Source organism: Lycorma delicatula, chromosome 1 (genome assembly GCF_047948215.1).
Source record: "Lycorma delicatula isolate Av1 chromosome 1, ASM4794821v1, whole genome shotgun sequence".
In the NCBI taxonomy this organism is placed as follows: Eukaryota; Metazoa; Arthropoda; class Insecta; order Hemiptera; family Fulgoridae; genus Lycorma; species Lycorma delicatula.
This window is the reverse complement of record NC_134455.1, coordinates 326,948,300-326,965,461: the sequence shown is the minus strand read 5'-3', so window position 1 is coordinate 326,965,461 and position 17,162 is coordinate 326,948,300. Positions and strand designations below refer to the sequence as shown.

The window sequence follows — 17,162 nt, the reverse complement described above, 5'->3', positions numbered from 1 at the left end:
TCTTCGTAGAGTTCCATAAGATTAATTTTTGCAAAAAATTCAAATACCGCTTTCCACTGAGGCTTCCTTGGAGGTAAGAAAAGAGGGCCTATGAGATTATCACCAAAACCACACCACATATTAAACGAAAAAGTGCGTTGGAAATGACTTGTAACAGCCTCAGGTATTTTCTTCTGCCCAAGTTTCAGCGTTTCGATAATTTGCAATGGCATTTCTTGTAAAATAGGATTCATCAGTAATAGAATATTACTTAGGAAACGGGTATGATGTTCAAATTTTCTAATTAGCCGTCAGAATTTCATCCGCTTATCAAAATCAGATGGTAATAACTCTTGTATACGTGTTGTATGGAATAATATAATTGTTGCTACTGTTAACGTTCGCCAGACACTCGATTGCGAAACTAGAAAGCGATGTGACAACCTTCTGGTGCTTGAAGTGGGAAATAATTGTGCCGCAATTAGCATTCAATATTTTGCTTCTTCAGCGTTGGCGTATTTTACAAAATATTCACGACTAGCATAGAATCGTTGTGGTTTAAGCAAACCTGTTCCTCGAACTCGCCTCTCCAAAGCCAGAAATGTTTTACGGTCTCGAGCTCTTCGATACGGATAATTTTACCGGTATTCACGCATAGCAGCCAATCCATTTTTATTTACTTTCCATAAATTAACACATCCTTCAACTCTCCAAATGAAAACAAATTTATGGTATCACTCATTGTGAATGACTAACCGAACAATAACAGCACAATACCGCTCAAATGAATACTCAAATGCTAGACATTAAACTTAATTATTGATCAGCTGTTATTACCAACCTATGAAAAAATAATTAATATGTTTTAGAAGGATGTATTTCAAATTTATTTTTATAATTTTTAGCATTTGTACATAAGATGTTGAAACAAAACAATGGATCGGAAACTATTTTTCCGATTCAGTTTGTGCGTGTTGAATCCAATTAAAGTTGAACTTCTCAAATTTAATAGTGTTTAATTTCAATAGAATTATTTACATCGATCTTCTCACAATTAAATTCTCTATAAAGTTAACTAGAAATTTTTGTTTGTTATTGATAAATTGACAAGCTTATTTTATTCCGAACCTAAAAAAGTGAATTTCCGACAAAATATTTTCGTGTTTTACCCCGTTTTTCTTAAAACTTAAGTATGATAGAGGTCCGGGACCACCTCTACTTAATTTCTTAGATCAAAAACCGTAAGGAAGCACCTAATTAACCCCTCGATTTGAACCCCAAGAATTTTAGTACGGTTTAATTTTACAGAGGGAGCAGAAAGGATGGCTAAATGTTTTTACTAACTTGCTAAAGAACCGTTTTCTAACCTATGTTTATATTTGGATATAGAATCATCTTCCGAGAGACTGGCGTGCAATTTGGATTCACTCACTCACTCACACACACACACACACACACACATATCTATATATATATAGGTATCCCACGAAGAAACAGAGAAACTTTCAGAATATGTTCTACTGGTGAAAATAATGAAAAAATTTCATATAAACGTAGGTCTGGAAACGCTTTGTTTTCGAGTTACGACTAGCGAAATATTTCGCCCAGATTTCGGTTATTCTAATAAAAAGAAGCCCTACTGTAATTTTTTGGGCCCAAATTAAGAAGTAAATTTTGGTGGTTTCTTATGTAATTTGAGTTGGAAAATAGGATAAAGGAGGTTCCAAAACTGTTAACTCCAGTAGGTTTTAAGATATCCGACGTAAAAACACAAAATTTGGTGTCGAAAAACATTTTTTTTTTCAGGTTAGTAATACAAAAGCTTTGTTAAATGACTAATATCGTAAATGCGGAAGATTTAATAATAAAACTTGTAGAGAACTTAATTCTGAGAAAATTGATGTAAATAAAGCCAATAAAAAGTACATAAAAACCTTTAAAAATCAGTTTTTTATCGAAACAAAAAATACTGAAAAGAAAGCCTGCGCGCGCTGCAGGCTAGCGCGAAGTCTTTCTTAACGCTTTTTGAAAAGTCTGCGCGAGCTTCCCGAGGTGCTCGTCTAGCCTCGCACGAGAAGATCACACATACCGCACCAAACCCGGTGGAGACGGATGACCTAGAATTTGTCCTTCCCATTTTTACATTATTTAAATATTATACGATTCCTGATGGCAAGATTCTTTAACTCTGAAACGGCTGCAGGGACTGGACAGAAATTAACAATATTTATTTAAAAAAAATTTTTAATGTAGTTTTTTCTACCCAGTGTCGTGCTGAGAATTCAAAATCTATTAAACGTTGTAGAATCAATATTCAAACCTTAAGTTAATACAAGGGGTATTTTAACTTTTGGTTTTTTGTAGTGAAATTTCGAAGTAAATCATTTATTAGACAATTTCCAGCTGTTCAATTTAATTTATAATTTTCATATCGATCAAACTAACAAATTTATTTTATTTCTAATATTCGTGATTATATTTGTTTGTAATGGCGCACAAATTTTGAACTCCTATAATCACTTTTCACTCGTAACTCTCAGTCAAGTTTCAAAAATTATTTTCTGGGAAAACATCGCATCTACTGTTCGCTACATTGTTTTCTTCAAATCTCATACACCCAGCGTCATTCCTACGATCTAGACGATTCTTAACGCCTACTTCATGAATATCGATGGATCCCTACTAGAGTAACGGTTCCAAATTACGTATAACATACAAATCAAACACTATTATCCTATCGGAATAGTCGGGGGAAAAGATTTCCTCACCTAATACGGTTTTTTTCTCTAATTACGATATAAATGTTTAACAAGCATTTAGCTTGATGCAGGTTTTCCAAAAGCGTACGGAAAGAGCAAATGTAAATTAAGTGAACGTGTTGCAATTTTAGGAAAACATATAAATAAATTTTGAACTGAACTTATATTACTCGTAAATATCCCTAATCTAGGTCGACAAGTCTTTTGACAAGAGTTGCGAAATATAATCCGGATTTAAAACGTTCGTCGTTCATAATTCCTTAAAAAAATTATTTATTTAGAACATTAAACTTTATCGTATATTTTTCCTGAAAAAAAAAACATCAGTTTTAATGTAGTGAATTAAAACGATCGGAAAATATTAAATTTCCAACTCTTCATGAAACAAAACTTCTAAGGTTTATAATTTATTTTCAGAAGTTTATAAAGTCGACTTCCCAGTTTTTTGAACGAAAATATTAAGTTGGTTTAAATTTACCGCACAAATAGTACGCTCTCAAAACATAGAAATTTAGATCAAAATTAAACGGAAGGGTTACAACAATCTAGATTGAACTAGACAGATACTATCTGTTTCGTACAAAGGCTAAAAGTTTTTATTAACAACTGAGCGATCGTTAGGTACCGAACGGCTCATTCTACATGTAGTACACTTCAGTGGAGGAGCAGCGCGATGTTAGGGTGATACGACAGAATACAACCTGTTGACCTTATGGCATTACTTTATTACAGAAACTTGGTTACTGGGGAAAGGAAGACCGTATAACGTACTTTAATCGCAACTTGCACTACCGAAATCGTTAAAAATCTCTTCGTCTGATATCAACCTTCCACACTTGCAATTCAAAAAACCAGTTTACATCAGATCTAATTAAAAAAAAAAAGTAGAAAGAAAAAATCAACTGGAGGTTCACCAACCAACTCGACGTCGACCAAGTTTAAACCGTACATATTTTATCGAATAATACTTTGTATTTAATTTGTAAATAATATTCCACGATGTCCGAGTGTAAACTCTTCCAATTTTATTTTCGTTATTTCTAAAAGTGAAATTTCTTAACAATTCTTTATTAGATTTCAATTTATTATACATTTTCTTGAAAAATTCACTGGGATTACATCATTTTTTCTATTTTGAAAATGAAATAAAACATACATAAAAAGATTATGCAGATCAAGAACTTCAGATTCGAAAATCCGAATAGTAGTATTTTCGGAGACCCTTAGTAATGTTTTCGGAACATTCACGAAAATAAACACAAATACGTTAACACAAGGCCTGCAACTTCGCTGGTGACGAACATGTTGAAAAAATAATTAAGAAAACCAGTTTTAGAAAATGCAATGTGTAGATAGATATCGATATAGATACATAGGTGTAATATAGATAATATTTAGATATTTGTGTAATGAAAGCGAGCAATACGACAGATCGATTATGTAAGAAAATTTTAAATAAATATTTTACAATTTATTATAACATCGATTCTATACGCTTGCGCGCACGCAAGAAAAAAAATCTATGTTAAAATTTAAATATATTATCCTGATATTCTCGCCAACGTAGAAGAGTTCGAAGGCTCGTACCTTTATGGAAGCTCTTATCGACATCATCCAACCGGTTTTTTTTTGCAATATTGCTTACAAGTAAGATGAAAAACTCACAGATGTACATTAATTTTTTATCGAACTTTAATTGCTACAATGAAAAAAATAACTATGATTTAATTCATCCGCAATTTCTAATGAATTTATGAACTTTACAGTAATATTTTAGTTGGAAGTCCATTGTTAATATATATGTTCAAAAGTTAAACAACTTTCGTAGGTCAACTGACACACAAAACCAATACTCTATAAGGCAGTAACTTATGAACTGCAACAAATTACAGTCTCAAGAGTTCTAAAATGGAAAAAAATAATTACCTAATTTAAAAACTTTCTTTTTCCTGTTTAGCCTCCGGTAATTACCGTTCAGATAATAACGTATTTTAAAAACCAAAACCGCTGATCCAGATTTCTAACGATTTTCTTAAATTTCAACGAATTACAAAAGATTCTTTTCACAATAATTTGAATAATCAGTAAGTTTGCACTTATAGATCAGTAGAATCCTAATATCAGAAATCATTATATCCCAGTTAGTTTACTTTCATAATACTTTTATTTCCTCTTTCTATACATGTGTTTAAACGGTTATAATGACATTTAGACTAACAGGTGTTACGCATATCCTATACACAAGCGGGATAACAAATAACTAGCAAAAAAATTGTAACAAGAAATGTTTTAAATAAATGTTGTTCTAAGTTAACGACAACTATATTTAATTTATTTACAATTATTATTTAAGATACTTTTATCCTTAATTTTTTTATAAAATATAATTAAAATGGAAAATAGCAAAAAACTTTCTAGCTGAAAAAAGGTAAATTTTGTAGAACTAAAAAGCTTGAATTAGGGATAAAACAAAAAAAAATGGCTACTTTGAGTTCACCTATAATAATCGTTAACAGTCTGTTCTAAATTACTGTTCTGTCTAAACGTTGCATCTCTTTATTGTCATAAGGTTCAGCAGTCATATGCAGTAATAATTTCCCAATACAAAGACTAACAGTAACTAACTGTCAAACAATTATAGTAAAAAAAAAAAATTAAATAGTGGAATTTACAAAATCCACTCAAGATGTAAACAGTTTTAAAAAAATTTTAGTTTGTCAAAATTTTGAACAATAAAATACAAATAGGAGGCTAAAATCCAAACGCTTATAAAAAAAATCATACGTTGTTTAAAATAATGTTCAATTCATGAGAAACCGATTACAATTATTTTGTAGAAATAGAGAAAAGATCAAAGCATTAAGATAATAGCAGAACTAAAATAAAACTCATAAACTGCAGCGTAACAGTGACACAGCATGATTATATTGTATGAAGGGTCCACCAGAAATTCTCCAAAAAATTTCTACTCTGCAACTTATATACAAATAAATAAAAAAATTTAAATATGCAAGTTTTAAACATACAAGATTTTAATTCCAGTACCTTTTCAAATCATCAGAAACTTAACGGCAACACTTCAAGACTAAATAAGGGAATAGTATATTAAGACTAATAGCTAACTATGTGATGCCGTAGTTAGAACAGAAACATGACTTGACTCCACATTCTTAACATCAATAATCACTTTTCTCAAAATGACAATTTACTTCTATTTAATAAATAAAAAAAAATAAAAAATTGAAAAGGTTAGTCTGTAAGACATTTCTAAGAGAAAACAGGGCTTCATCAGATAACTTAAAAGTAAAATGCATAAGCTAAAAAAACTAACATGAGGAAGAAGATTTTTCTGAAGAGGCCTGTCAAGCATATTTTGAGAAACATTTTTTTTATATTAGGAAAAATTTTAAAGATAAAAGATAAAATTAGGTAACCAAAAGCAAAACACAATTAATATGATGTCCTAAAACAGTAACTGCCTGACTGGCAACCCGTAATATCTTTTGAATAATCCACTGCCAGCTACATGAACTTATATTAAAACATAAGAACTTAATTAAAATGAAACTCGTACATTATCATCCGCACGTCTTCTGTTAGCAGTAATGAAACAAATAGTACAAACGATGTTTAAACAAGCCGGTTAGGGTAAACACTAAATCGATTGATCCTGATGACAACTACAGACCAAAGATTTCTTTCTACTTACCTTTCTTACACCTAATATACAAACTGAAAGCAATGGCAAAAATTCCCATCCGATATCTACTTTCATTTTAACAGATTTTATCTGGAATTAATAGGAAATCTGATATCAACAGATATGATAGTAAATAGGACTCACGATACTTTGACAAAAAAAATTTATTTCTATTTTTCACACAACTTTTTTAAAGTTACCACATTCCTTATATTTTAAATAATATTATTTATTTGCTATACAAATTTCAATCTCTGTTTCTCTTAATGTTTTTTCCTCAACATATCAATCCAAATAAACCTACAAATACTGAGTATCTACAGTACCTCAATACCTGACATACTAGGCTCTTCATTTTTTACATTCTCTTCTTTAACTGATAAATTTTTCAATATGCTTATACAATACCGTACTTTAAAGTCTCTAACATTAGCTTCTGTACAGTTTTATTGTCAATAACCATCATCATTCACATGATTATCTGTCCTGAGGCAGATCCTTTACACCATATCAGTCTCCATTCTTCTCTTTTCCAAACGTAACTAGACTTTTAAGATCCTGATAGCTACCATTTCATTTTTAATTTTCTACAATTTCTGTACTTTTCCTGGCTGTTTTCATCTTCTAGTGCAGTTTTTTTTTTTTTTTTTTTTGAAGTAAGACTGGCAGTCAAAGTATGAAATCAATATGGTACAAACCAAAAACAAAAATTTTGTCTTCTAAAAAAATGAATTCGAATTATAAAAAGGCCTGACAAAATGAAGCTAGATAGTTACAATATGTTACACGGTATTGCGTTAAATATAACAGTCTATTTTCATGATCCTAGAAGGCATGATAATTATCATAATAACAGTTCTGTTGTAAAATTAGTATGAGAATCTGACATACACAGGACAAGAAATTCTTTTCATAACTACTTTTTATTCATATTTTTGTGAAAATATGCCTAAAAATTATCCAAATAATCATAAGTAATGACCCTGGGAATATGAAATGTAGCAGACACTAACACGACTATTCACCAAGAAAAATGGATCAACCTAGTTTTATATGACAACCTAATGTCTCAGAGTAGTTTTATTTTACATTATTTTTTTTTTTTTATACAATCCAGTATATATATATATATATATATATAAAATTATTAATTTAATGTTAATAAAGTAAAAAAATAATGAAGATACACAAGTTTTATTTATTTTTAATTTTTACTTATGAGTAGTCATACTTTTACTTAGGGTAGGTAGGGTGCCATGGAAAAATTTTAATTGAAAAAGAGCACCGCGAATCGGAAAAGTTTGGCAACCACTGGCCTATACCATACCTATATGTATGTTTCAATAAAAGATTCAATTGTAAAAGTACATATATTACAATAAACTAAATAAAAAGGGTAACTGATCACAAGAATAAATTTCATCTGCTGGATATAATGTTGCCCTTTTTATAAATTAACAAATGCAAGAACAAAACATAATTTCAAAAATATTAAACAGTACCATAATTAAACTACCATTAGAAACAACTGAAAAAAATTACTGCTTACATCCAATGTTTATCACGTATAACCAATTTTCTTTTGTATTTACAAGAAATAATATAAATATTATTATTTTGTCTATAATACATAAATTATTAATTTGCAACAGAAAAAAAAAAATCAGTCATACTTATTTTATATGACAGCTGTTTTACTTCACAATCCTCTATCACTGTACTAGAACTAAATTTAATCACAATCAAGTTAAGGTCTGAGTGTATTTATTAAAATATTTGTATAATAAGAAAGTACAATGAAAGTAGTTCTCGAAATAGTTTAAAAGATATTTCAAACTGATATAAGCTAATACTACTAAAGTTGTATAACAGTCTCTCATTAGTCAATTTTTAACTGATCATTCCATTAACCAACTTCTGTCCAATGTATTTATATAACTTTATTAAGGATTAAAAATAGCTTATAAATTCTAAAATAGAAAGACTTTAGATGTCCATTCGACAGCTGGATATAAATCATATTGAGTAATGTTGCTATTGATGGTTTTTGTAAACAAATTTTTTTACTTTTGACAGTATATACTTAACTGCAAATCCTTTCCAATATGTAATGTTATGCATTTAAACACGACTATAATCACATCAGATCTGTCTTCTGTAACATCTCTTCATCGTTTTTTATTGTCATCTTTTGAAACATTTTTGAAATGTGCTAAATTTAGGCAATTTATGATGAAACAAAATTAACTTCTTTTATTTCAGAAAACAAAACAGAATTGAAATGATTTTTGGGTGTCAGCAACTTTACATTAGTTAGTAATGCGGTAATTGATCGTTATAAATAAAAATATATAACCTTTCTTAGTCTAACCACATTACATAGTAAGTAACCATAAATATAAATTTCCTTTTCTATATTATCTATTAGTCATTCACATATAATGTTCATTGTTACAAACACTCATATTATGAACTTTTCAAATAGACTTTTTGGGCAATGACATTTAGTTGGTTAAGGAACTAGGTTGATTAAGGAAGTGCAGGTTTTTATTATTTGAACATTGTAAATTAATACTCAACTATTGTTAAACAATGTTAATGTACTATTAAACAAATACAATTACAAATCCTGATGATTGAAAATGATTAAAAAGAGATTTGTTTTAAGTCTTTGGTAATAAATTTTCAATAATATGAGAAAATTAAATTGAATACTTCCATCCCATTTAATACAATAGAGTACTATTGTATTAAATTGGAGGGAAGTATTCAATTTAATTTACAGAAATAATACCTTATACCAAATTATTAGTTATTGAGTACTCTCAATAACTAATAATTCAGTATAAGATATTATTTCTGCAAGTATCAGGCCTTTTTCACAGACGTACAAATTTAGCAACATCAACTTATTGTGAAAAGTGGCAAATGCGTTATAAGTCAAAATAAAAAGTAAACAACTTAAAATTTAGCCTTGGTCTCTAACATGGTCATTATAAATTTTGAAACCTTTATATGTGCCTAAAATTTATACAAAACAACCATCAATTAATTCGCTATCAAAAATTCAGGCCTGCAGCAATGTGAAGGCTACTCACAAAATACATTTTAAAAAAATATGGTTAAATATAATCCAGCTTATAAGTAAAAATTATTTTCATAATTTATCACTATCCAAACTACTATTCAAGATACAATCAAATATTAAAATTTAAACTATTTAATCTACAGCATTCAAAAATGGTACTACTTGGGCATTACTAACCGAAAGTCTGCTCATTTAGAAATCAATTTTACAAAACTTTATTTTTTATTTATTACTTCAGAACTGTATAATTAACAGATTACAACAGCAAAAAAGTAGTAATGAAAGAATGGCTAAACTATATGAAAATTATAAATCAATTAAATTAAGTTAACTCTTAATAAGATTTAACCATTAGAATAATTGCAACTCAAAACAATATTAGCAAAGTTCATAAACAGGGAAACAATAATATTCAAAGCAATTAAGAAATATAAGTAGTTGCATTATCCTAACTTTGCTATTAACCCTGAAAGCAACTGCTTAAACAGTTTACTGAATTATATCTAGTCATTATCATCGGCAAAACATTGTAGTATCCAAGGATATGAATGAAAAATTACAAAACTGGTAACATTTAACATGCACTACTAACTGCTACGCCTATAGGGGCTTTATAAAATAATAATGCGATAGCTAATATAAAATACATACAAAATTGTTTACATAAAAAATTACAGTAATAAAATAAAATATCTATACAGGAAAATATCAGAACCTTAAATATTAAAACCTTCATTATTTAATTAATATTTTAGAAATGCAAGTTTGATTACAAGATTAGATTAACTATGTAGTTATCGACTTATTTTTTTCTTTTTTTATTTAATAATTTTTTAACTATACTGATTAAGAAGTAGACGGTTACAGTGTAAGCAAATACTCCTGAACTTTATCTTAAGAGCGTAATGTGTAATAAATAACGCAAAATCGTATAAATAATATTAATTTTAAAATAAATTGAATGGGCGATCAGAGCAAATTTGCAGACGCAGGGTTCACAGTAACAGGAGTGATGGAGGGGGGTCCGATAAGAACAAAACAGCCCGGGCTGCATTTCGCAAACTAGATTTTAAATTTGAAAAGTAATGTAAACCCACCTTCGCAGATGTACCCCTGCTGGATCAGGCCCCATAGCATATCAGTGCAATGGTGGCAGTAGGTCGGCTTATGAAAGGTTTTCTTTGTAAAGCTGTGCCCGTGGCTAGCTGGGGTTTCTGCCGACGACGCCATGATCCCCGACCCACCGCGGCACTTTTCACGCCAGATTTTCACCGTGAAATCACACTTTGCACACTCATATTACATTTCTACGTTATCTCGGAACCGTACACGAACATTGTGATGCCGTAGGGTATCCCTGAAATTCAGAGTTACATGCCTAAGGCGCATTTCTATACACCTTCTCTTTCACAGCTGACCATCACTGGCAGGAATCACCTCGCGCATCTACGACGCGCAGCGTTGAATAGCTGCACTGCACCGGATCGGTCATGATCAAAAGATGAGTACGACAAAACAGCAGCACTCTCTGGATAACTCCAACCGTCCCGTGCTGCTCTGGGAATAAATATAACCCGGTGGCAAGATTTAGAACCTTCGCGCGTTTTGGCGGTACTTTTGATTATTTATAAACGGTTTTTATAGCTGTTATATAATTATAGTTAACACATCCATTAAATGAACGCCACTTAACAAATTTCGAAATATTAGAAAACGTAATAAATTTAATTCAAATAAATAAAGGAAAAAGGAAGTTAAACAAATGAAATGATCACCCTACAGAAACTGCCTATGACTAATACTTTTCCAATTTTGATATCCTAGCATTAAACAAGATGCACGTTCAAATAAAATACAATGAATACTTAAAAACCCTACTTAGCATTGTAAAATAAATGTTTGCCAATCATAGACATAAATCCACCAGCATTGACAACAATCTTGATATTCAACACATACACAAAAAAAGATCAGATCTTTAATACTCAGACATTATGAAATATTTAAACATTCAACAGCAGTATAGTAAATGCAAAGTCACAGATTAAATCCAACATACTTTTCGCCGATTTGCTAAGTTTATATCTGCCTAATTAATAAATGCTACCAGCAATAACATAAATTGATACCAGAGTGAGAGCATCAAAAGTTACTGAATATCCAGTCAAAACTAACTGAACATATATGAAATAAGTTTTGAAAACATAGTACTTATTAAATTAAACATAGCTTATAAAATTTTAAAAACATAGTACTTGCTCATTAAAAGCATAGTTTGAAATAATAAACTGTTAATACATTTTTTCTATTACTGTTAAATAAAAGTAAAAAATTGCATATTTCAAATCATTAAAATTACTGTTTGAGGTAGTTGTATATTATTCAAGCACATACATTTGTATTAGTACTATAAATATACTATTTGAGAAAGACAATTCAGGCCGGATACTTGAAATATCTTTCTAATGAACTGAGTTTTATAAGTCTGCCTTAAATTAAATTTCTTGCATTGCAGAATGACAACTAAATATAGTTATTCATGGCAGCATTTCTTAAGTCATAATCAACAGTATCTTTCGGTTTAGAATAAGTAGTGTTATTTGAGGATGAAACATCATACACTTTTGTCTTTATATAGCACTTTTTTCTTTATCGCCACTTTCCTTCTACGTAACTAAGATGTCTCTATTAAACAAGAAATAATTTACATAATAAAAAGGTGGACTGTCATAACAATTTTTTAAAAACATATACTCAACTTTTTACTGAAATTATACTTTTCTCCTTTTCTATGGAAAAAAAGAATGTAAAAACTATAAAATCTTATGTTAAGTGCCATTAGTTAATGGCTGTATCAACTGCACATGGGGCACAAGTCACACAGGAAAATAACATAGTTCTTAATAATCATCCCTCCCAGACTTAAAGAAGTGAGAAGTAAAGTGATTTATCTCATTACCTTTTTCACTGAGCCAAATATAAAGCTATAAATGATTTTTCTTTTTCACACAAAATTTGAATGCACAAGGAGCATTACTAATAATCACTAACCATATAACAGAACAGAACGCAAGAATGGCGGTAGTTTCATTATTTCTCCATACAGATCGCAGAGCCTGGACAGTGTCCTTTGTTGCTGTATCTTTCTATTATCGGGCGGATTTCATCAGTTATTTAGTGGCAGTTATAAATTTTAAGTTTTATTTATGGACAGATTAGGTAATTTGTGTTCCTATCCGTATGGACCATGGTGTAATTTATTTACTGGTTCTTACCGTGATAGACTAAGCTTTTGAGCCTAGTAATCCTGGCGTGATTCCCCTTCAGTCCATCCGCTGAAGTACTTTCAGTACCAGCACCTATGGGCTAGCAGGAGTGCGCTTACCGAAGCTCTGGTTAATTGGAGGGAGAAATGCACCCCATTCTCCGGAGGGAGTCGCATATGCTGACTAAATAAAATTGTGGTCTCTTTGTGGGACGGTGTGGGGTGATGTCTAGCTTTTTATAGTTTTAACAAAATTTAATTGCGAAAACAGTCACTTTCATGGCCGGAATTTTTGTGCGGTTTCCATTTATAAGTTACGCAATATAGAGGCTCCTAAGCCTGGTTAGTCATTTTTTGACTCTCGTACCGCCTCTTCATGGTGGTTCGTTTAATACGGCATGAGGCCGTAAACATATAAGCACCAATAAATACACAAATTAAAATCATTTCAAATAACATAATTGAAAAGCTCCGCTGACCAGAATGGCTAATATATGCTAATAAAGTAACCAAGATACCAAAAATAGCCTAATTTTAAGCAAAATTACTCTCTATTCTCATTAAAGTATTAGTACATTTCATACATTAATAATTTACTCTTTTAATTTCTGTAACCACTCATTTAAAAATCCTAAATTTTTTTCAGAAGATTTTGGAGTGCCAAATGTGATTACAAATCTAGGACTGTTTGGTCCAATCCCAGATGTTTGGTAAATACCTAATTGGTATTTTCTCAAACAATTATTGTTAGGACTTCAACTTTTATAAGCTACCTCAGGCATATCCAAGATTGATGCTAACACATTAACTCTCTACTTACATTTGTAATGATTTCTATTACTTAAATTTTGTGGTGGAAATGTTCACAAGGTTCATTATGTAATATTTCACAATAAGAATCAATCATGAATTCATGACTCTTCCATTTGTTAGCTTCTAAAGAAGTTCAGATTTATATTTTTACAAAAAATATTCTAATCTTGTAATAGTAATTTTAAAAATTCAGTTTGATTTTTAATAACTTTATAACCCTTTTAAAGTCTTTTGATTCACCTTATGATATAATATGGTGGAGTGTAATTCAAAATTATTATTTTCTTATATTCCAATGTTCAGTTTCTTACAACTGTTTTCTGAGAACAAGTTTTAATTATGTCAGGAACTTAAAGGGCTTCAAATGAAGAAAAGACACAACTGCGTATGATAATGAACAGTATGCTTAGATTTATCAGGGATTCCTGACACAACAGTTAACTAAAAATAATGATCACTTAAAGTTATTTTATGAGAAGTATATTTTTATTTAGATTATCTAGTTTTTTCCTGTTTAGCATCCGGGAATCACCATTAGGTATTACTTCAGAAGATGATATGTATGAGTGTAAATGAAGTGTAGTCTTGTACAGTCTCAGGTCAACCATTTCTGAGATGTGTGGTTAATTGAAACCGAACCAACAAAGAACACCAGTATCCACGATCTAGTATTCAAATGAACAGTAACTGCCTTTACTAGGATTTGAATGTTGCAACTTTCATTCCGGTGGGTTAGATTATCTAGTTTAGTCAGAGTAAAAATTTTAAATTTTAGGTTAAGATGTAGCTGTAATTTATTACAGAGCATTTCTCTTAAATGATTTTATAGTAAATTCAGAGCATCTAAAGCAGAAATCTCTAATTCACTTTCACACTTATGAAACATTACGAGATTTAATTACACATTTAACTGTTGTTATAATGTCTGAATAAAACTCATAAACTGAATAAAATTTGTTCTGTTAAATAGTAACGAAGCAGTAATGCTTTCTACAGATTTCGTTTTAATAGAATCAAACAGATTATGCCCTTTGGTTTGAAGGGCATAACATTCTGCTTTACTTGTTACTACGCTTAACAATCATGAAAAATTGAAACAAATTAATAATGAAAGTTGAACAAAATTATTGAAATTTTGAATTTCTTTTAAAATAAAGAGTGTCGGATATAATCTGGTTTTAGAAAGAATGGTTTAGAATTGGTAGCAGTAAAAATGAATGCAAAGAACAGTTATTAAAAAAGCATTTAAACAGAGAACACTCAAAAAGAAAAATTTACAAAAATTAGCAAAAGAAAAATTAAATCTGAAACTAATGGCCATTAAGATTGTTAAACAATCATCAACAGTAGATAATGAGAAATAAAAATTAAAAAAAAAAAAATTTATATAAATAAAGGAAATAATAATAATAAGGATGAAATAATTATTAATTATTATTATAGGGTGAAATAATAATATAATAGGGTGATATAGGGTAGTAATATAATATTATAGGGTGGTATAATATAATTATAGGGTGAATAATAATATCCCACCGGGTTGGTCTAGTGGTGAATGCGTCTTCCCAAATCAGCTGATTTGGAAAGTCGAGAGTTCCAGCGTTCAAGTCCTAGTAAAGCCAGTTATTTTTACACGGATTTGAATACTAGATCGTGGATACCAGTGTTCTTTGGTGGTTGGGTTTCAATTAACCACACATCTCAGGAACGGTCGAACTGAGAATGTACAAGACTACACTTCATTTACACTCATACATATTATCCTCATTCATCCTCTGAAGTATTATCTGAACGGTAGTTACCAGAGGCTAAACAGGAAAAAGAGAGAGAGAGAGAGAGCGAGGGTGAATAATAATAAATTTAAAAAAAAAATACAAATACTTTAAAAAAACTCTAAAAATGCATTATTTCTATCCATATTTAAAAATAAAAATCACTAAAATTGACTAAGAACAATGAAGTATAATGTATTTCAACAAAAATCACACCTGAAATTGAATGCTTTTTTATAAAACACTTTAAACTTCCAACTAAAATTTCCTACCAAGCTTAATACTTATCCTTTACTATGCTAAATAATAAAAATTACAGCTAAGATAGAGATTATGTTTAGAAAAACAAAAACGGTATTAACGTTTAACTAATCAAAGATATACCCTCTTCCTTCAACAAAATTGAATGGAAGAATAACCATTTAGTATATGATAGAAACTTTCAAGAGTTCTAATACATTTAGAATTGTGAAAGACTATTAAATGATGATTATTATTATTACTTCTTTTTTTTGTGTTATTATTTTTAAAATGCTATAGTATTAACAATTTAGTACAAAAGGGAAAATAAATGAAAGATATAAACATAACAAAGGAGCATTTGACTCATTCTAAATGTAGATAATAAGAATACTAGTAGCTATTGTTATTCAAAAATAAAGTTTCTGAATTTTAAATAAAGTAAATTTCCCAAGTATTCATTTCCTACTTATTTTAAAACCTTAGTCTGATTAATTTTGTGACCAGTTTCCAGGGAATGTATTGCTATGGCTGATGTATGTTACCTCTAGTCTTTTATGATTGTAATAAATAAGTTAAATGAACTTGTTCTTTGCACTTTGAATTTCTGTTATTATCCTTAAAAGTCAATTTATTTGTGCTTGCTCTTTCAATGAATCTAGTTTTATTGTTAAAACTTTGAAGGATGGAGACAGTTTCCTAGATAAAGATTGTATGTCATTTTTACATAATTATTCTGATCCTTCTTCCTTGTTATTAAGAAGCAAAAGTAAGTTTGCTTTATGTCAGTGGATTCTCTAATAAAAACACTGAGTTTTGTCATAATTAAATCACATTTTGACATGTTTTATATATGTTCCAAAATTTGCTGTATTCCAAAAATTTTGAAAATTAAATATATCTGAAACATATCAACATGTGATTTAATCACGATGAAGCTAAGAAAAACAGATAATTGCACTCAATATAAAAATTATGATGATCTTACCAGAAAAAAAAGAATAATAAATCACTGAGCACTCCTCATACAATGGTAGGGCATTTTTAATCCTAACTCTACACAAACACAATTCCTTTTTTGTCATTATCTATCAGGAATTTGTAGATTCTCATGCCCATTTCTTTAGTAAACTTGTAGCATATTCTTAATGATTCATTATATTAGTGAAGTTGGGCTAAAAAAATTATGATGACTTGAAGATAAGACAAAAATTTTATTTCTTTCTGTTTCTAACAAAGAGGACAAGTGCATTTGATTTCGGTACTATAATTTTTTCACCTCATGATAAAATATTAATTAGTATTTGCTCACCCGTCTAAAAAATGAAATTCAAGCAGTTCTTAGACCATATTTAGTTTTCATTCCATTATATATATATATATAAATAAACTAGCAACCTGTTGCAGATTCACCCGCTCTATATGATTACTTACCACTTATAATTATAGTCTTATGGTTACTCATCGTATTTAGACTCATAATTGTGTTTCCTACAAAACTTGAATAATGAATAGCATTTTTAACTAACATTGTCACCACTGTAAT

The 17,162-nt window shown here is 29.8% G+C and overlaps 1 protein-coding gene across 1 annotated transcript in view; it reads right to left on the bottom strand.

Annotated features, from left to right (window-relative positions):
* Positions 1-11,022, bottom strand: part of LOC142334231 (diacylglycerol kinase theta) — a 159,376-nt gene extending 148,354 nt beyond the window's left edge. Inside the window, exon 1 of the mRNA XM_075382083.1 lies at positions 10,624-11,022. Coding sequence (XP_075238198.1) covers positions 10,624-10,756 — 133 coding nt within the window. The 5' untranslated portion in view covers positions 10,757-11,022. The remainder of the gene's footprint in view (positions 1-10,623) is intronic.
* Between the last annotated feature and the right edge of the window lie 6,140 nt (positions 11,023-17,162).